Below are 21,369 nucleotides of genomic sequence, written 5' to 3'. Positions count from 1 at the left end.
TGACAATACATTAGCAGTGCTCTTACACCACCAACATTAAGAGGGATGAAAGAGATGTAAGCAAAACAACGAAAACCACAGTCACTAACTTGGAAAGATTATATCCTATCATAGTTCAGGCATTTTTAAACATTTATATTTGTAACAGTGGTTGTTCACACCATAGGTACACAAAAAAGCTGGAAAAACTCAGCGGGTGCAGCAGCATCTATGGAGCGAAGGAAATAGGCAACGTTTCGGGCCGAAACCCTTCTGCAGACTGATAGGGGGTGGCAGGGAGAAGGAAGGAAAAAGGATGAGGAGGGCTGGGGAATGGGAGGAGACAGCCCGAGGGCTAAGGAAGGGGAGGAGACAGCAAGGGGTAACAAAATTGGGAGAATTCAATGTTCAAGCCCTCAGGCTGCAGACTCCCTCTGGCCATGGAGGAGACCCAGGACAGAGAGGTTGGATTCGGAGTGGGAGGGGTAGTTGATGTGCTGAGCCACCACCACCCCCTATCAGTCTGCCCTCAGGCTCCTCCTCCTCCTTTTTCCTTCCTTGTCCCCGCCACCCCCTATCAGTCTGGCCCTTGCTGTCTCCTCCCCTTCCTTAGCCCTAGGGCTGTCTCCTCCCATCCCCCAGCCCTCGGGCTCCACCGCCTCCTTTTTCCTTCCTTCTCCCCGCCACCCCCTATCAGTCTGAAGAAGGGTTTCGGCCCGAAACTTTGCCTATTTCATTCGTTCCATAGATGCTGCTGCACCCGCTTTCTCCAGCTTTTTTGTGTACCTTTTCCAGCATCTGCAGTTCCTTCTTGAACACGTTGTTCACACTGTGTTTGTTCCTACAGCAATCCTTTCTCTTACCTGTTGCAACATCCAGTGAAGCAAATTCAGTAATGTAATGTAATTCACAGCAAAGTCTCTGGAGCCTTTGACATTTGTGGCAATTCAGATAAAATGAAGAACTGATTTACATTTTAAGAATAACTACTCCTTTCACCATGACCCGTTTATTTCTTTATCTTAAGCAATTCTTAATATACTACCAGACTCTTGCTTTGATATTTTGCCAACCAATCAATGTCTGTCCTTGTGGCCTGGAAGACAAAGCATAAAGATAAAAGTTAAAAGAAATGCAAGCTAGCACTTCTCTGATATCTGTGGTACATTATTACAACGGAGATATATATATGCAATTACAGTGAGGCAAAGGAATTGGGAGTGTTAAATGGAACAAGCATTGTATAACTACATGTTAAGACTGAATTTTGCATCAGGGTTTCCAAATTAAAACACTTTGTTTCAAAATAGTTTTGCTTTTGCCACTATTTAATTTTCTTCAGCTGAGCAAAATTCTCCAGAACACATTCTACTTTAGTTATGTAACAGTTTGTTTTTGTAACCTGCAAAGTTTAATTTATCTTAAGCAGTGTGCAGTGTTTTTCCCCGGCAAAATCCCCTGGTAGACTGGGCGTAGTTTTATATAGTCCAGACCTTACATTTGTTTACATGCTTAGGGCTGCCAGGAGACGCGTGAGGAACTGGGACACCGGGATTAAACCTGGGCCCTACAAAAACGGCGATCTTACCGGTCCTCTGTGAGTAGATGCTGCTAAACCCTGGGTCCTACATTTTCCACTTTTTTTCCCCACCCAATGGGTAACTCTGTCTTTTTCCTCTTTTTTCTTGCCCCCGTGTAGCCCTTGCACTTTCCAGGAGGATGAATCAATTTGCCCTCGGTAATGACCTGCATCTGTGATCACCACCACCCTATCAGGAGGCATGATTCAGATGATATCTCCATGCTAGAGTGTACCCTTGTGGTAAAGGTGCAGTGATAATTATCTCTTCCACCATCTGGAACAGCTAACAAGAATGTGCTAAGAGTCGGTTTTGAGTGTCAGGCAGGCTCTGAGCTAAATCAATGTAAAATCATGGCCATAAACATCTACTCTGCTACTTTCTTAATATACAATGTTTCTGTTAATAATAATTGGAGCTTTTCATAAACTGTTTAACAATACTCTTATTAACAGTTCTTCATACAATTATATCTAACCAATAACATTATATTTGTCCTGATGCCTAAACTGAGCTTTGCCTTCACCCAAATCTGTCCTCTTCTCCCAGCACCCCCCTTCCCCCGCCCTTGCACATTTTTGTTTCCAGCACTGGCAGGTATGCTGTTTCTTCCAACCAGCTTTGCAGTTCTCCTGCTGTCTCGTTGTGTAGGTTATTCTCTGCTTCTCTCCATCTCTCCAGTACCACAGTGCGAAGCGCCTTCATTCTGCTGCTAATCGTTAGCACCACATGGCTCTTTGGGCTGATGGCTGTCAACAACAGTATCCTTGCTTTTCACTACCTCTACACTGTCCTCTGCTGTTTTCAGGTAACTCTCACTAATCATCTGCATGGCAACATATTCTAAGGTGACCTGTCTGAGTGATGGAATTCAACCCATTATTTTCCTCGTGTGATGATTACTGTGAAAACTGTTTGACATTTGCAGTCAGTGTAAGATCATCTTGTGCATAACTCATCTTTTATTGTTTTATTGAAATTATCTTTTTCTCCTATACGTTTGAAGTTGACATGGTTCCATTTCAGTGCTACCATGTCTTGTATGATCTACCCGACCAATGAAAGGCCAAAACCGAGTGAATGTAAAGAGGATGTTTCCAGTAGTGGGAGAGTCTAGGACCAGAGGGCACAGCCTCAAAATAAAAGGACATACCTTTTGAATGGAGATGAGGAATTTCTTTAGCCAGAGGGTGCTCAATCCATGGAATTCATTGCCACAGATGGCTGTAATTGGAGCCATTACGGACAATTGTTGTAGGCCAAGTTATTAGGTTTGTTTAAGCGGAGGTTGATGGGTTCTTGATTAGTAAGGGTGTCAAAGGTTACGGGGAGAAGGCAGGAGAATGGGGTTGAGAGGGGAAAAATAGATCAGCCATGATCAAATGGCAAAGCAGAAAAGCCTAATTCTGCTCCAATGTCTTATGTTGCCGAATTGCAGTGTTTATACGCATCTGTGTTAAGCAAAATTTGAATCGGCACTTGTCCGATGCATACATGCGCAATACAGATTATGTAACAATATATTTTCAATCAGTCCTGAATATCCTCCATGCTTGTAAAGCCTAATGAGTGCAATAATATAATACTTAAATTACAAGATTGTCAGACAGTGGTTTGAACCATTGATCCAGAGACACAAATTTAAATCCCACAAAGGCAGCTAGGGAATGAGATTAAATAACTAGAATAGAATAGGTCACTCGGATAAAATATCAGCATTGTGGCAATTGTAAAACTCATTTCCCCAGCAAATTAATATTTGCTTGTGTTCAATATCTCCTCAATTATGAGAGGGTGGGAGAAAAAAATTGTCATCAAAATATCAGTTGCATTAATTTGTATGGTGCTTGAACTATTTGTCAGATTCCTCAGCTGAAGAAGTACTAACCTTAAGTCTACATTGTAAGGTTTTACAGGATAAACAGCAGCTGGACAAAGATTTATGGTTCAGTAGATGCAATATGTGTGGAAGATAGACACTAAGTGCTGAAGTAACTCAGCGGGTCAGGCAGCACCTCCTGAGAAAAAGCATAGGTGACGTATCGGGTTGGAACCCTTCTGCAGACTGAAGGGGGTGGGGGGAACTGGAGGTAGGAAAATGCCAGACCAAATCAGGGCCAGCAACAGATGACCAAGGAAGGGTGGAGCCCACAATGGATCATTGTTGGCTGGGGGAGAAGTATTCACGAGAGGGATACAGGGATACGGACAGTGGAACTAGTAGAACGATTAGGGTGAGAGGGGGGGAGGTGTGAAAGAGGGAATGCAGCAGTCATTCAAAATTAGAGAGATCAACGTTCATACCGCTGGGTTGGTGTGACATGTGTGATCTATTGTAAAATCAGTCCACTCAAAATACACATCACATTCATTACCAAGTCATTCTTGCATGGAGATGGAAATTGCATTTCATTGTAAAGTTAGAACAGTAAGTGATTCTTATAACTGACTCTGTGGCAGAATTAATTTTGAGTTGACAGCATGACCACATTTCAATCTTCTACAGGGACTGGCTATCCTGATATTGTTTTGCATCTTAAATGAAGAAGTTCAGGAAGCCTGGAAATCAGCTTGCCTCGGGAAGAAAAACCAGGCTGATGACACAACACAAGCACCTCAACTCTCGGTAAAAAAACCTTCTGGTTTTAATAATAGGGCTGCCCTAGTGAATACGAATGTGAACTTTTATTAGTTTACTAGGCCAAGGGGGACCCATTGGGTCCCGTCCCCTCAACGCATGGGGGAGGGGGAGAGAGGGGCGGGGGAAAGAGCGGGGGATGCCGTGGGAGGAAGAGAAAGGTTGGGGAGAGAGGGGGGGGTGGAGGAGGAGGGGGGGTGAGAGCGGGGGGGGGGGGGGGGTGGAAGAGAGGCCCAGGGGGTGGTTAAAGAGAGGACGGGGGGGGGGGAGGAGAGAGCCTGGGGGGGGGGGGGGAGAGAGAGAGAGCCCGGGGGGGGGGGGGGGGGAGAGCCCAGGGAGGAGAAAGAAGAAGAAGAGGCGACCGCGTAGCCGAGAGAAAGCTCGGTAGCCGAGGCATGAGCGTGCAGCGCTCGGGACATCGGAAGCGCTCAGGAGCTGCAGTACAGAGCCCACTTGCTCATTCTTTCTGCGTCTTTTCAAGAACCGAGGGAAGGGGAGGGAGAGCGAGGGAGATGACATCACTCGCTGCGCATGGAACATAGAGCAGCAGGCCACGAGGAGCAGAGCCATTGTGACATCATCAGCAAGATCATCCCGTTTATTTCCCCAGTTATTTGAAATTTTTGAACATTTTCATAAATAACTCGAGAAATAATGCATGAAATCAGATAAGGCTATTTTTGACATCACGGCGTCAATCTCTTATCGGAATATGTAAACATTTCACCGACTCCACGTCGTGTTTTCGAGGAGATGTGAAACGCACATGAACATCGCACAAATACACACACATCCAAGATCAGAGTTTTCTAAGTAGAGAGATACACTCAGCAAATTGCAGCCGTCAGGCATAATGTGTGCACAATATTTATTTTATCTCCTAGAGTTCCCACCCGTACAATAACGCATCATTGTTTGAGGAGAGCGGCCTGCATCGGATAACACTTGGAACATCAACGATATCTTCAGTGAGCACTGCCCGATCTGCACCAACTCACTCCAGCCAGCCTGGCTTTCTCAGGTACACTGGCAAGACTTCAGTTTATGAGATCGCAATTGGGCTCTTTCAGGAAGGGAATCAATTATACCAGCTATTAGCAACAACCTAAACTCCTCAAAGTTTTGCACAAAATAAGTAGAGCTGAATCTGAACATGAGATCTTTGATTCAATTACCACCAAAAGCAATTTGATAAAATTGAAAATTCGGATGTCGCTTTTCAATATCTGTTATGGCATGATTGACATTGTAGCTAAGCCTGCAATATTTTAAAACAAGGAACTCTGGGTTTACCCAAGGAAAGACACAAAATGCTGGAGTAACTCACCGGGTCAAGCAGCATCTCTGGAGAAAGAGTTCTTCAGAGATGCTGCCTGACCTGCTAGGTTTCTCCAGCACTATGTGTCCATGTTTTTGTCCGCCATTGCACTCTTCTAGCACAAGGGAATGATTTATATTCATTTTTTCAGTCAATTACCAAACCGTCCATCCTAAGCTGTAAGGTATGGTTTCTAAAGTTTCCAAAAATTCTTTTACCATCCCATTTTAGATCTGAATTTACACTTGAGTTCCAAAAGCAATAGGCAAGTTGCGTTTAAAGACAAAATTCTGACTGAGTTTTGATGTCATTGCTGTGGAAAATAAAACAACTTTTTATTTGTTTTCTCGGCACTCCATTTATTTCTTTGCTTCCTTCAGAGAAAACCTGCTCGCACGACAGGGCTCAGCCTTGGATCAAACCTTGTTGGGTCATGCTGGGCCCACTGACATAGACGTCGCAATGTTTCATCGGCCACAAGATGCAGGTGGAGCAGCAGGTGAGATGGTTTACAAAAGATATTCTCTGCCCATAGTTTATTTTCAGCAGGTTTCATACTTTCACAACAATAAACATTCATGTATCAGCTAACCATGTTGGTTGTGTTCCCTTAGAGTTGTTTTTTGGTTGTTTGATCACATAAATATCCTGAAATTAATAAAAGCTCATACAAACCGCAAACTGTTCCTTGCGTATGGCTCCCCCTATTGATTCTATCTGACATGTAAGTGAGTTCAGTATTCCAACTGCGCATGCCCAGTTTATAGGTCACTACAGATAAACATTGGGGGGTGCGGATCTGCTGTGCATTATCTTTGGTTATCAGACCTTTGTTTCAGTGAGCGCTTTATGCTTCGTACTGCTCAATGGGGTCGGGGTCGTGGTCGGGGTCCATGGTCTCGGGGCGCCGGGGAAGTTGACCGGCCGCTGGGTGGGGTGCGCGCTCGTGGTGCTCTGGCGACTCAACTGGACGAGCAGCATCCCCGGAGAAAAGGAATGGGTTCCTTGGGAGTAGGAGCGGTGCTGGGCCGGAGCAGGTGCCTTCCCCCCCCCTTGCCGGCCGTGGTGACGGGACATCCAGGGGGGCGGGGGCAGTCCAGTGGCGGCTCGGCAGCGCCAGGGCCACAGGCTCAACCCGGGTTGTGGATGAGGTGCGGGTTTGTGCGCGCTCACCCCTGTCTCTCACTGGCATCTGCCCCCTCTTTCTCGCCGTTACACCCACTCTCCCGCTACCTGGCACCCCCGTTCCTCAGATTAATTCTATTTTTACACATAAATCATGAACAAAGATAAGAGTTTACATACAGTTTATGCAGCCAGTGCTTCGTTCGCTTTTTCTTGATAGCCATTGACCTTTGACAAATCCCATAATTTATTGCGTTTTTCAGAATACCGAACTCACTTATTCTGATGGAATATGTACATGGCAATATAGCCATGCAATACCATTCACTGTAGCATCACCCAAACATGCTCTCAAGAACAGGACTGTCCTTGACAAAAATCTGTCCTTGCTAAAGCTGATGTTAGCACGCAGGACTTAAGCAAAATTATTTCAATATCAAGTAATTTTCTCAAAGATTACAATCTGACCCTCAAACATATATATTTTTTAAATGGTCCTTAAATAGTGACTTCTCAAGAGCTAATAACTGGTGTCACGTACCACAAAGCCAGATAAGAGCAATTAGCTCCTTCTTCAAAAGACATTAGTGAAACATTATTTTTGATAAATTGACAGCTTTATAAAGTAATTTTATCAATTCAAAATTTCGATCCGAATTTATGACTCTCGAACTGCCTTGGTAGAATCTGACCTCTCAACAACTGGATAATTAGTCCAGATCTGTGAATTACCTGTCTAGTAATATAAAATGGTTGAATAAGGGCAGTGAGACTCAATGAATTAATAATTTCTCACTAGTCTGTTTTATTGAGACTGTTGCACCTTTTCAGTTTAGCAACAGAATTGCTGATTTTGACAAATTAATGGTAATTATTGGAGTTATTGGCAGATTCCTGTTTCACATGATTATCGTCTCCATTGAGATAATCGACATGAATGGCACTATTATTTACACCAGCAATAATTTCTAATGTCTTGGCGACCAGAGGTTTTCCTACCACTGATGATACTCAACAGATTACAAGAATGCGTCACTTAAGCTAAGAAAATTTCTATTATCTGATCTTTCATTTCCAATGGATTTTGCACAGACCATGATTCTGACACTGATAGTGATCTGTCGCTGGATGAGGAGCGTAGCGTATCGTTAGCATCATCAGAGAGCGAGGAGAACGAACGATATCGGGGGCGGTTTCCACGACGATTTAAGCGGGCAGCAAATAGCGAACGGCTACTTACTGACCCCTTGCACACATCCCCTAAAGGTGAGTCAAAAATAATGGAGGCAAGCATAACTATCAGATCTAAAACAAATGAAGTTCATTTTAGCTGGTAAAATGGACTAGAATGATAAACCACCTGATAAAATTATTTGGCCTTTAATGGAATTTTACCAGAATACTGTCCTTTCTCCTTGGGGCTTAGGTTCAAAATACAGTGCTTACCCCATTTCTCTATAAAAATGTAGATGGAAAACAATATTTCTTTATCTTTTAAGATCCACGTTAGGATCATCAATGCAGCTGATATACTGGATCATTTTACAATGCAAGTTTATTGGTGATGCAAAATAACTTTCGACTTACATTGAAAGTTAAGACTTAAAACTAACACCCAGATAAATGGAGTGAGGCTGCCCAGAGGGCTTGGTACACAATACTTCAGCATCACATCCAGTGCAATGTCAAATCCTTCAGATTTGTGAACTGACCTAATCCTAAAGTAGAAACAATGAACTGCAGAAGTTGATTTATACAGGAAAAAAACCACAAAGTGCTGGAGCAACTCGGCAATATTCCTGAAGAAGAGTCCTAATCTGAAGAAGGGTCCTCACGCAAAACATCACCAATCCATGTTCTCCAGGGATGCTGCCTGACCCACTGAGTTACTCCAACACTTTGTGTCTAATCTCAATGTAAAGTGTGGAGAACAGTGACACACAATTCTGAGGGGAGTTATGGGAATGTGGGGAGAATAAACGGGTTAGTGTGGGATTAGTGTAAATGGGTGCTTGATGGTTGGCACTAACTCACTGCATCAAGCGCTTCTTTTCATTCTGTATGTCTCAATATCTCTAAAACAGTTTATTTGCTCATTATTATACTGTTATCGGTTGGAGTTTGTTGTGTGCAATTTGTCTGCCGTGTTTCCACTTTACAGCAGAGGCTGCATTTCAAAATAAAACATTTTGTACGATCCTGTGATCATGAATGGAGCTGCACAAAATCTTTCAGCTTGGCTCTAAATTCATCTTGTTCATAAAGACAAAAGGAAGGTTGGTTTTGAGAATAGATGCATTGCAATGACATTTAAAAGATATGAATTGTTCTGCATTAACATAGATGAAAAGGGATTTATTTTAGGCAATGAATACCATGCCCATATAAAGTTGTTCAAAACTAGATTATCGCAGCTCCAGCTACCTGTTGTATAGCAACTTGCACTCTGTCCCACCCCAGAGTCATAAATTGTTCTAATTAATACCGTATAATCCCAAATAATAATCAGTGCATGACTAGGACAGGCATGAATTGTACATAGGTATCCACTAGAATGGGCTAGTGGATCAATCCTTTTCTTAAGTTCATAAGTGATAGGAGCAGAATGAGGCCCATCATTCAATCATGGCTGATCTATCTCTACCTCTCAACCCCATTCTCCTGCCATCTCCCCATAACCCCCGACACCCCGTACTAATCAAGAATCTACCTATCTCTGCCTTAAAGATATCAATTGACTTGGTCTCCACAGCCTTCTGTGGCAATGAATTCCACAGATACACCCACCCTCTGAATAAAGAAATTCCTTCTCCCGAGGCTATGATCTTAGACTCTCCCACGAGTGGAAACATCCTCTCCACATCCACTCTATCCTAGCTTTTCACTATTCGGTACATTTTAGTGAGGTTTCCCCTCATCCTTCTTAACTCCAGCAAGTACAGGCCCAGTGTGTCAAATGCTCATCATATTTTAACCCACTCAGTCCTGGGATCATTCTCGTAAAACTCCTCTGGACCGTCTCCAGCGCCAGCATATCCTTCCTCAGATATTGGGACCAAAATTGTTCACAATACTCCAGATGCGGTCTGACCAGCACCATATAAAGCCTCAGCATTACATCCATGTTTTTGTATTCTAGACCTCTCGAAATGCCTTCCTTACCACCGATTCGACATGCAAATTAACCTTTTGGAAATCCTGCATTCGCACTCCCAAGTCTCTTTGCACCTCTGATTTCTGAATTCTTTCCCCATTTAGAAAATAATCTACGCCTTTATTCCTACTACAAAAATGCATGGCTCCACACTTTGCTACGTTGTTTCTGAGGATTAGGTGAACAGAAGGAGCACTGGACTATTTTTTTCCTGAAACATGGGCCTTCCCCATTGAGCTTCCTCTCACTTTGGTTGACACCACCTACTAGCCCTCATAATACCTTTAGAAAATTATTCCAATTTAAGCAAGAATTTTTATGCTTCAAGGCTAGAATAACTCTCTGGTTTTGAGAAAAAGGTTAGTAACATTATTACATTTTAAAATGTGCCTTCTATAGATGAGTGTGAGATTGCTGGAAGCAAAAGTTGGCAGGACTCTGCTTCTGGAGAAATTAATTGCCACAGGTCTCTGCATTATCGCAATGCATTAGGTGTACAACATAGGATGTAATTTTCTAAAAGCACACGTAGAGGATTAATTATCTGCGCATGCTAATCTATTAATTGCTAATCTGAGCAGCTCAATTTAGCAGCTCATTATTCACTCACGACATTAAATGTCTCAACACCTCTTAAACACTCTTGTTACCAGAGATCACCTGTATATAAATTGTGGCAGGCATATGCAGAACCCTTAAAAGCTTGGAAAATGCATTGAGAGTATTAATGGCTTAATTTTGCTCCTACAACTTATGAACGTGAACTTGCCAAGAAGAAACAACGAACTTATGGAGTTTACTGGCTCCCAGATTTCTTGCTTGATATTTGGGAACATCTTTGTGCTTGTACAACTTTTATTCATTTATTCTTCAAAATAAACATCAATATTAACAACTTAAATTGGTTCCGCATTTTGAGAAATTTGTCTTTACTGATTTGCGTAGCACAATGATCACCAATCAGGTGTGACATCACTTCACCTATTTAGTGGCATCTTGCTGTTATTTTTGACGCTCAGTACTCATCGGTCCTTTTTCCTTCTTTGCCTTTGACAATACACTACACAGTGGAAAATAAATCCTGTGCTCCATAAAGCAATTATTCAAATAGTAAAAGTAATTACTCAAATAGTAAATTCATGGCTTGCCGTTATTAGTCCCAGTGGACTAAATTCCATTTGATAACTCGTTAACATTTTGGTGACTTTTTAATAGGCTTCTCAAGTGAGGTTTTCTGTAGTTTGTATCTCTGGTAGAAGGTTAATTACATTTATTTGTCAGGGACATGTACAAAGATGATTAAGGATCCTTTATCATCACTTGGTGGATTGAGGTGCAGGAAGAATTGGCTTGAATTGTTCTCGTCTATTTTAGCAATGTAATTAAAGGAATGGTTTATATGAGGTGACAGACCTGTCAGCATTGAATCTGCAATACCTATTGAGTTTCAAGGTTGTACAACCCTCCCTCTATACATAAACCAGTTAACTATCACAAAATATAATTTAAGAAGAACAATGCTAATATTTCAACAATAACAGTTTTGATTGAGACATCATCGTGATATTTTGTGATTAGCACTGAAAAATCAATTGAAGAGATAGACCTGGAAGAACATTTTCACTAAATCTGTGCAAAAAAAAGTTGTTGCAAGGTACAATGACCTCGTAAATTATCCAATTTGGCTCAGAGGGAACTAACCAAAACACAACCAGGCTAGAACCTGATATGTAAAGGGATATGAGCACAAAGTGGAACAAATCTTCCAAAACCAATTCTAGGTATTTGGGAGTCGACACTCAGATGCGGATTCTGTGCCAGGATGGAAACAGTAAGTCTGAAATGGCATGAAGAGAAATTAAATGTAAAGGCATAAAACTGAACCTGGGCAGGTGTTGGACTGGTCCGGAGGTTAGGCCCTTGCTCAAAGGCAAAATGTGCATGCTACTGTACAAAGTGGTGAAAGGAGAGTCCTCATTTGCTAATTTAGGCCAGATTTCTACTAGAACTGCAACAGCCTCGCCTCCAAAAATAGCTCAGCATTGTCAACAATATACAGTCATGCGCTCTTGCCATTTGGAAATGTTGGCACCAGCAAGTCTTCTCTCACCATTCAAAATACTGGCTCCTTTTCAACTTCAAGGAACTTCTTACCTGTTAATTTTATCTGTAGGATGCGGATTCACTGATTTAACATAGTTTTCACTAGTGGAAGAACCTTCCCTTTTGAAAGACTATCTCAAGACTTCCCAAATCCATAAACATGAACGTAAATCTGTTTTGGTTGATACTCATGAACTCCTTTCTCTCATTCCAGTATCATCTAAATCTCCAAAAGGAAGTCCAGTGTCATCTAAATCTCCAAAAGAATGCAGAAATATCCCAATATATAATGTATCAATGCTGAAACAGAAATATATCTTGAAACAGAAAAAAATCAATCTGATCAGGATAGTTTGGAGGCATAGTTTTAAGCCTAATTTACATTTGGATTGGGAACTAAACAGCTTCCAGTGTAACATAGAGGAGTTTCTTTTGCATGACCTTCAAGCATGAGACACAACACAACTTTTTCTACAACCTAAAATTTAATCATTCACAAAAATGGAATGCATAGGGCATCAAGGCCTTAGTTTACGACTTTCTTCTCACACAAGGAGGCTCCAAATTCATAGCAGACGCTTGGCATTTTGTGCTAAATTCCCAATTATTAGCTAAACTTTTCACAGAACTTTCATTTTGTTTTGTTTGATGCAGGCAGAGCCTGTAAAATGCTTCGTTATATTTTACAGATTGTGATGGCAATGATTTAATATCCTATTGGCCAGCACTGGGCGAGTGTGAAGTTCATGCCTGCTCACTGCAGAAGTGGGGCTCAGAAAGAAAGCTGGGCCTAGATTTCAATAAGGATGCCACTAACAACAACCAACCTGACATGTCCATTGTGAGCAGTGACGAGAATACACCAGCCAATCTATTCAAACAAGAGCAGCAGAGGAAAGGTAAACATTCGCATTGAAAAAAATTGCGAAGAGTCCTCAGCAGTGGTAATGAACTAGAGGAATAGTGTAAGATAAATGCAGAATCCTCTGCACAGACAAATGCAACAGATCTACCAAATACCCAGCTGAAAAGTCTGTGATGTATTGTTACACTGTAAGGAATGTAGGGAACAATGAGCAATGGGATAAAACAGGTATAGAAAAAGCTTGCATTTTTGTTGGTGCCTTTCTTGTACGTTAAAATGTGCAAAGAGCTTCTTGGCAAAGGTGGAGCTATTGAAATTAAATCATTATATTGTTAAGAAAACTGGCAGCCAATTTGCACACAGTAAGGTCTCACAAACAACAGTATGATTTATAGCCACTTAAATTGTAGCTCCAACCATTGTGGATGAATGTTGATCCGGATGTACAGTACACTATAAGAAGCAGTAACATGTATCAAGGATTACAAGTGGGTTGTGTCCTGTTCTTGAGTCATCCTCTGCAATAATTACAGGTAAAGTTTATTAAGTGGAGAAATGTATTCAATTTCTATCATATTTCTCTTCAATTTTGAGTAGTGCTTATAATAAAATCTGTCTCAAATTGAATATCATGTATGTATATACATGATGTATATCTTTTAGACTCAATGCACTCAAAGGTATTAACATTCAAAGTTTAAATATCATTCAAAACTTTCATAAGCAAAATATCCAGCTTAAATCTTCGGGAGAAAGCATGAAAACGTTATGTTAATATTTTAATGGTATTGATTTAACGTAACTCATATTAAATATTTGAATATTAATCATGTCATTAAGAAACTCTATAACTAGAAAATAAACAAATGAATTGCTACTTTGCCAAAATTAATCTGCATTGAAATGAAAATGAGTGACTGGAAAATTGAGAGTGCAGTGTTGTGCTCAGTTCTTTAATCTTCACCCCCATTAAGCAAGTCATGTGTTGTCTCTCCATTCTGGACCTAATTGCTTTTCCAGCATTAAAAACAGTGAATCTCTTTGGACACAGTCAGTCCTCAACTCATAAAAGAAGCTTGAGAATAATTCCTGATTGTAAATCCTGCAAGTTATTGCACTGTGGGATAATTCAAAGTGGTCATCTTTAATAAAGAATTCAACATTAGTTAATAAAAGCATGGAAGAATGTTTTTTTTTCCCTGCCCAATTATTCTAACTTTAAGTTTCCTTTCCTGTAACCTGGGCTGATACATAATTGAAGTAATTTGATAGCACACTATAATGTAAACTTTGTCTGTTTCATTTAGGTATTCTGAAAAACAGAATGCAATATCCTTCTGCAACATTAAAGAATGAAAGTTTAACTTCCATCAACAGAATGCAAGTTGAGCTGCCTTGGTACAATACTTCAACACTAGGTCCCAGGGTCGTTCCAGCAGCCTCCTATGGCCGAATGTACTCAGGCGCTGGAAGTCTGTCTCAACCTGCCAGCCGATATTCATCCCGTGAACAACTGGACATTTTAGTCAGGCGGCAGATGTCTAAGGAGCAGTTGGACGCACTCTCAAGCAGGCATGCATCTCGAGAACGACTGGAAACTGTTCCCAGCAGGCATGGGTCCAGAGAACAGCTAGATACGATCCCAAGCAGGCATGCGTCTAGAGACCATCAGAACCCAGTACCCAGTCGACATGGGTCGAGAGAGCAGCTAGACACAACACCAAGAAGGCACGGTTCTAGACAACAATTGGACGCATTACCTGTCAGACAAATGTCTAGAGAATGGTTAAACGCAGGACCCAACAGACAGCTTTCTGGAGAACAGGTGGACATTGTTCCCAGTCGACATGCATCCAGGGAACATTTGGAGGCACTATCAAATAGGCAACCTTCCAGAGAGCATCTAGATACGCTGCCTAGAAGACAGCAACCTAGGGACCATCTGGGTCTATCATCAAGTCGGCAGTCTTCTCGTGAGCAACTTGACTCATTGTCTCGCAGATACTTATCGAGAGAGAATTTGGACACAGTGCCTAGCAGGCATCCCTCTAGGGAACAATTAAACACTCTTCCCAGAAGACAACCGTCCCGAGAGCAATTAGGACCCTTGCCTACCCGACAGCCTTCTACTGAACAGTTGGACATCCTTTCCTCCATCCTTGCTTCTTTCAATTCTTCCGCCCTTTCTTCTGCTCCCTCCACCACCACCCCTTCTGCCCCACAGACAACATGTACCCCTTCTGGGGCACATACATCTTCAATTACTTCTGCCCCTTGCCCCTCAACTCCACATTCTGCAACATCCCACAGCATCTCAGAGATCTCTCCAGATTCAGAGTAAGTATAAACTTGAGATCACTTAACTGTTATTAATGGACAGGTACACATGCCATTGCTACTATGATAAGATGGGTTGAAGGTACAAATCGCTTGTGAATTCCATTGCGCACTATTGTGAATTCTATTGTATTGAGCCAATTTAGACTTGCCTTAGTGGACAGATTGGAAAAAGTTCCTCTGGTACCTCAAACCTATAGAACTTTCAACCTGCCCTTCACCAAACGTTTAAAATCAAAATTTAATAGTGCCAGTTTTTTTTTCTTAATTGCTTTTTTTCCCTTCGTATTTGCTTCTTTTGCCCCATGTCATTCGCTATGACGTCCAGCATTGTCTAACGATTCCACCATTTTGTATTGAAGAAGGGTCTCGACCCGAAACGTCACCCATTAATTCTCTCCAGAGATGCTGCCTGTCATGCTGTTATTCCAGCATTTTGTGACCACCTTCACTCACTGCGGCTCTGGCCTTTCATCTGGATGCTTTTGGGAAGGAAACATAAAGGGCCAAGATGCTGTGGAGCAAACCACAAAACCGAAATGAATACAAGAAAGGGCAAGATAAATTAAAAAAATTATTACTTTGTTGACTTTTGCAAATCATAGATTGTGGTAAATTGGGAATCTTAAATAAAAAACAATTAATCTCAGTTTTAAGGAGCTGAAACTGACAAATTGGAGCAAGAGATGGTGTAATGTGTCTGGTTTAGCCCTCTGAGTTTTTAATTTTATAATCCTGGATTAGATCCATGTGAGCAATTGCTTGTTTGCATTTCCAAAATTAACAATTATTGTTGAGAATTTAAGATATAGAACATAGTCAAGGACTACTAAGCATTCAAATTCTGATGTTCTGAAATATTGGAGAAAACCATTGGAAATAAGAGTGTAGAGAATAAATCTATGGAGCATAAATTGATCGAATGGACTGAATAGCTGCTTTCTGTACATCCACAGTGAAGACTTCTTTACATTCAGGGTAATGCGTGTTACAGAGCTCAGTGATAATATTAGGATTTGGGAATAGTTGTCACACTGTAAGTTTCTGATTTTAGTTGAGATATTGTAAGTATCTCTATATAACCAAAAGTCTTCATCTTGTTTGTGCCCACAATGTGTCTCTATGTCAATCTGGTTTTCCTATCTTATTCCAAATGCTAGGCCACAGCCTTCCCATCCTACTCACATTTTCCCCGTGGTGGCGATAAACATCTTCCTGTCGCATCTCCACCTATATTTCTGAACTTATTAATCGTTGAAATGTTAAAAACAGCCAAAACTGCTTTCTCACAGACAACTTCCAGCCCTCTCACTGTGATGATGTCACAATACCTCTCACAATGCAACAATCACAATGGGCTCCTAAGCTGGCCGCCGACTGCCACAAAGGGACCATCACTCTCAATGGCTGCCAACTGCCACAAAGACATCACAATGGGATGATTGCCAATGGTAACGAGGTTGCTGCCCCTCTACCAATATCTGAAGGGGTTGCTCCCCAAAGTCTGGTTGCATTTTGGTCCCACACCGTACTCAGCTTCACTTAAGATTTCATGCTATATTTCAAAAGTTATTAATGATTCAAGTTTAAAAAAAGCCAAATATGAAAAAAACTGCTTTTCAGTGGCAGACTCTTGCATCACCTTCCACTGATGATGTCACATTGCCATCTCACAGACGTCCAATCACAATGGATCTCATTTGCAAATTACATCACAATGGGACGTTGCCAATGGTACGAGGTTGCTGCCACTGTACTAATACCTGAAGGGGCTGCTCCTCAACTTCTGATTCCCCTCCACTCTGTAATCGGGTTCACTTCAGAATTCATGCTATATTTCAAAAGTTATTAATGATTAAAGTTTTTTTTTTAAAGCCAAAACAGCCTTCTCACGGACAGCCCTTTTTCCAGGAGCTTCCAGTGATGATGTCACAATGCCACTCACACTGCACCAATCACAATGAGCTCTCAAGCTGCTGACTGCCACAATCCTGCCACGATCCTGGTGATTGGCCACAAGGCAGGGAGTGGGGAGGGCCGATCGAGGGGGGGGGGGGGAAATCTCATCAGCCCCCACCCCCATGTTCAGGGACTGGGCCCAATGGGTCCCACGGTCTAGTAAATATGGAGCAAAATAACATCTGGCATTTTAATGCTTTCAACTACAGTAAGATGCTCTTCCCAACATGAATGCTTTGAGAGATCTTTGGATTTGGCATGTTTAAAGAAGAAAAGGTGTTCCAGAAATCATTTAAATTCAAAGATAGAATAATGCATATGCTTAAAACTCTATTTAACTCGGGAATCACATGATAATCAATGTAATTAAATTAAGGTGGATACATCAAAACAGGAAAGAATTCAGACCTCTGGATTGATTGTTTGTACTGTTGACATGGTGACAAATGACCTGGCAGTTGACAATCTAAATATGTTAAAGTGTTGAGAATGTGGATCCTCCTACCATAGAGAGTGGGATGCGCATCATTGAATTTTAGGCGAGGTGGGACAACTAAGTGGATGAAAAAAGATTATTATATTAATGGAGTCAGATGTGCAAAGCAGGAGGAGGCACGGATGAACATAAATGCCCACAATGTCTAATTAAGGCCTTATTTCCACAGTGTGGAAATATGACATAAATATGACTAATTAAAAATGAGAAGCCCTTAAAAAGAAAAAAGGTTTTTAGCAGACAAATGATTTGAAAATAATGATAGTAGTGTTGTCCTTAGTGTGGTCTGGATTTAATGACACTGTAATTTCTTCTATTACCTGACTAACAAATCATATTTCATAATTCAGCATTCTGACATAGATTTTTGTCTGTTCCTATTGTTAATTAAGTAATATTAATTTTGTTGTACTTAAACAGAATGGCAAGAGTTGACGCACAGTCTTGAGGCAAAATGCCTTTGCTGTTTGAGATTTCTTACTGTGGAGACCCAAAGGTGCAAGTGGCTGGAAGACTGCAAAATGGAAATAAATCATTCAACTAATGGCGTGATGGAAAGTCGAGTGATGGAAAAAGACAAAGGAGTCGGTCACAGCTTGCACGAACATCAGGTCAAGGGTTCAACAGAAGGTCACAAGTACTACAAAAATGGAAACTACAATATTCTCAAAATGAGATTCCTTCCTCTGGAAGGAATTAATGTGGGCACTGTCACAAGAGCCAGAAAAGCAAGGAGAATTGAACATTCCAGACAGGAGAATATTTAAACTTAATTCCCACTTGGGTATTATGATCTCCTCCATAATCAGTAACTTCCATTTTGGTCTGCAACATTTAAAGAACAGGGTAAACAGGTTAATAAAGGAAGAAAACTGTTTCCGTCCTCTAGTGTTCTAGCTCAAGACCCGCAAACGTCTTGCATTTCAAATCTGATTGTTTTACTGGATTAATTACTCAAATTGAGATGGGAAATTTAAAACTGCCAGTTGTTTCGGGGATTGGTTGAGAGTTAACTTTCCTCCAACCACCTCTGATATGATAAGCAACAAAAAATAGGAACGATATCCAGTGCAGCCAGATGGAAAACCAGTTGGATGAATCCTGCAATAGATTATCTCCTTGTTCAAAAAGCTGGAGCAACTCAGAGGGACAAGCAGCATCTCGAGAGAAGGAATGGGGGATGTGTCGGGTCGAGACTCTTCTGCTGCCTGTCTCGCTGAGTTACTCCAGCTTTTTGTGTCTATCTTCAGTTTAAACCAGCATCTGCAGTTCCTTCTTACACATCTCCTTGTTCAAAGATGGTTTGGAGTTGCCCAGTTTAGGTTCTTGGTCAACATGCATCATGTAGGTCATGTAACTGAATACCTGATCTTTGCAATGAGTTCACCTTTTGCCCCACCCCCGTAAGCTTGCCAACCATAAGGTCTTCATGAAGAAAATGTATAACATCACTGATAATCAAACATTTTCTAAGGGAAACTAATATTTTTATAATAAATTTCTAATCATGGTATTTTGGCATTTTTGTGCAGTATTATAGCATACCGATCTCTAACATGATCCAGGCTAAGGTCATTATATTTATCAAAATTAGACTATTCATCAAATAAAGGAGCCTCATGGCAAAGAGCATCTCTACCAATGTGAGGAGACTGTAAAAATCTTGAGTTTTTTTTGCCTCCATATATTCAGAAACTATATTCATAAAAAATACTTTAGTGTCTGTACATGTTACAGTGCAAATCGTATCCATGTCTGCATTTAACAAAGTAAATTGCTGTGTGTCATAATAAAGGAAGATATGTAACACTGAGAAACGAGGTCTACATAAATAATGTGCCGATCCTAAAAATCATTTCAGACAAAGAGATTAGCATATTATTAGCATATCTTCTATTATGTTGGGGCCATTTTAATTTTCAGTATCACCTGGAATATTTATCTGAATATGTAAAACAATTTTGCAGTCCTCTTTTAAACCGTTTTTCTAACTCATTCAATAGTTCTCTTCTAAACACCTGGCTTGTGTTAGTTTGATATTGTATTCATGGTAAACACCATATTCCTCAGGACCACAATGTTTGCTGAAAGTTAACAACAAATTATAGTTCAACTAATTATAATGAAGGACACAGAAATCGCATTGGAAATGGGATCAGGTCACTAAAAGAGTCGACACTGCTCTGATGACCAGGATTATGGATATCCTGTTGTGTTTTTGGACTGCTGGTCTCAGTTAAACTTGTGTGGAAACTTCCCAAATTATCAAGAATGCCCCTTTAAGTTTATCCAAAGTTAAACACTGTCTACATTAACTTTAGCATATTACACTTTGGTTAATTCTTCCTCAATGTTAACCTTTCAGCTGGCAGACATCATTGAGGAGCTGTCGGTAAGCTTTATGCAAATGAGAAAGCTGGCTGTGAACTCACAAAAGTAAGGAGCTACTGTGTTTTAAATCATTAAGTGTGCCAAAGTAGATTTCCAGGTCACAACTGAATCATATTGCGCAATGATCCCTCTGTGCATTACTTTTAGAGTCAGAGGGAATTATGGAGTCATTCAATGTGGAAACAGGCCCTTCGGCCCAACTTGCCCACACCGACCAACACGTCCCTTCTCACCTATGAAAAAAGCCATGTAGCCACTTACAAGAAGTCAATGAGGAATTATGTTTTGTGTGTTGTGTTAAATTTATATCCATTATCAGTTAAGAGAAACATCCACGCAGACAGTTGTAATTAGTTTTATACAGTGCACTCCATAATGTTTGGGACAAAGACCCAGCATTTATTTATTTGCCTCTGTACTCCACAATTTGAGATTTGTAATAGAAAAAAATCACATGTGGTTAAAGTGCACATTGTCAGATTTTAATAAAGGGTATTTTTATACATTTTGGTTTCAGCGTGTAGAAATTACAGCAGTGTTTATACAAAGTCCCCCCCCCCCCCCCATTTCAGGGCACCATAATGTTTGGGACACAGCAATGTCATGTAAATGAAAGTAGTATATTTAGTATTTTGTTGCATATCCTTTGCATGCACTAACTGCTTGAAGTCTGCGATTCATGGACATCACAAGTTGCTGGGTGTCTTCTCTGGTGATGCTCTGCCAGGCCTGTATTGCAGTCATCTTTAGCTTATGCTTTGTTTGGGGGCTAGTCCCCTTCAGTTTTCTCATCAGCATATAAAAGGCATGCTCAATTGGGTTCAGATTGGGTGATTGACTTGGCCACTCAAGAATTGACTTTTTTTGCAGTATGTTTGGGATCATTGTCTTGCTGTAGAATGAACCACCGGCCAATGAGTTTTGAGGCATTTGTTTGAACTTGAGCAGAGAGGATGCATCTATATACTTCAGCATTCATTATGCTACTATCATCAGTAGTTGTATCATCAATGAAGATAAAAGGTATGCTTTGGATACATGCCCAGGCCATAACACCCCCACCACCATGTTTCACAAATGAGGTGGGCAGCACCTTCTCTCCTCCACACTTTGCTCTTGCCATCACTCTGATATAAGTTAGTTTTCATCTCATCTGTCCACAAGACCTTTTTCCAGGACTGTGGTTGCTCTTTGAAGTAATTCTTGGCAAACCGTAACCCGGCCTTCCTATTTTTGCGGCTAACCAGTGGTTTGCATCTTGCAGTGTAGCCTCTGTATTTCTGTTCATTAAGTCTTCTGCTGATAATGGTCATTTGCAAATGCACACCTGACTCCCGACAGATTTTTGTGGATTTTTCTTTATTATTATGGAGAGAATTCTTCTATCGTCAGCTGCGGAGGTCTTCCTTGGCCTGCCGGTCCCT

General features: G+C 41.0%; 1 protein-coding gene across 1 annotated transcript in view; it reads left to right on the top strand.

The window, feature by feature from the left end:
- Nucleotides 1-16,455, top strand: part of celsr3 (cadherin, EGF LAG seven-pass G-type receptor 3) — a 197,697-nt gene extending 181,242 nt beyond the window's left edge. Inside the window, exons 29-35 of the mRNA XM_055648072.1 lie at nt 2,241-2,367; nt 4,066-4,185; nt 5,082-5,218; nt 5,896-6,014; nt 7,733-7,906; nt 12,587-12,796; nt 14,070-16,455. Of these exons, the coding sequence (XP_055504047.1) occupies nt 2,241-2,367; nt 4,066-4,185; nt 5,082-5,218; nt 5,896-6,014; nt 7,733-7,906; nt 12,587-12,796; nt 14,070-15,103 (1,921 nt within the window). The 3' untranslated portion in view covers nt 15,104-16,455. The remainder of the gene's footprint in view (nt 1-2,240; nt 2,368-4,065; nt 4,186-5,081; nt 5,219-5,895; nt 6,015-7,732; nt 7,907-12,586; nt 12,797-14,069) is intronic.
- The last annotated feature ends 4,914 nt before the right edge of the window (nt 16,456-21,369 follow it).

Source organism: Leucoraja erinacea, chromosome 16 (assembly GCF_028641065.1).
Source record: "Leucoraja erinacea ecotype New England chromosome 16, Leri_hhj_1, whole genome shotgun sequence".
Classification (NCBI taxonomy): domain Eukaryota; kingdom Metazoa; phylum Chordata; class Chondrichthyes; order Rajiformes; family Rajidae; genus Leucoraja; species Leucoraja erinaceus.
Note: the sequence above shows the minus strand (reverse complement) of the source record. Positions and strands in the feature narration are given on the sequence as shown.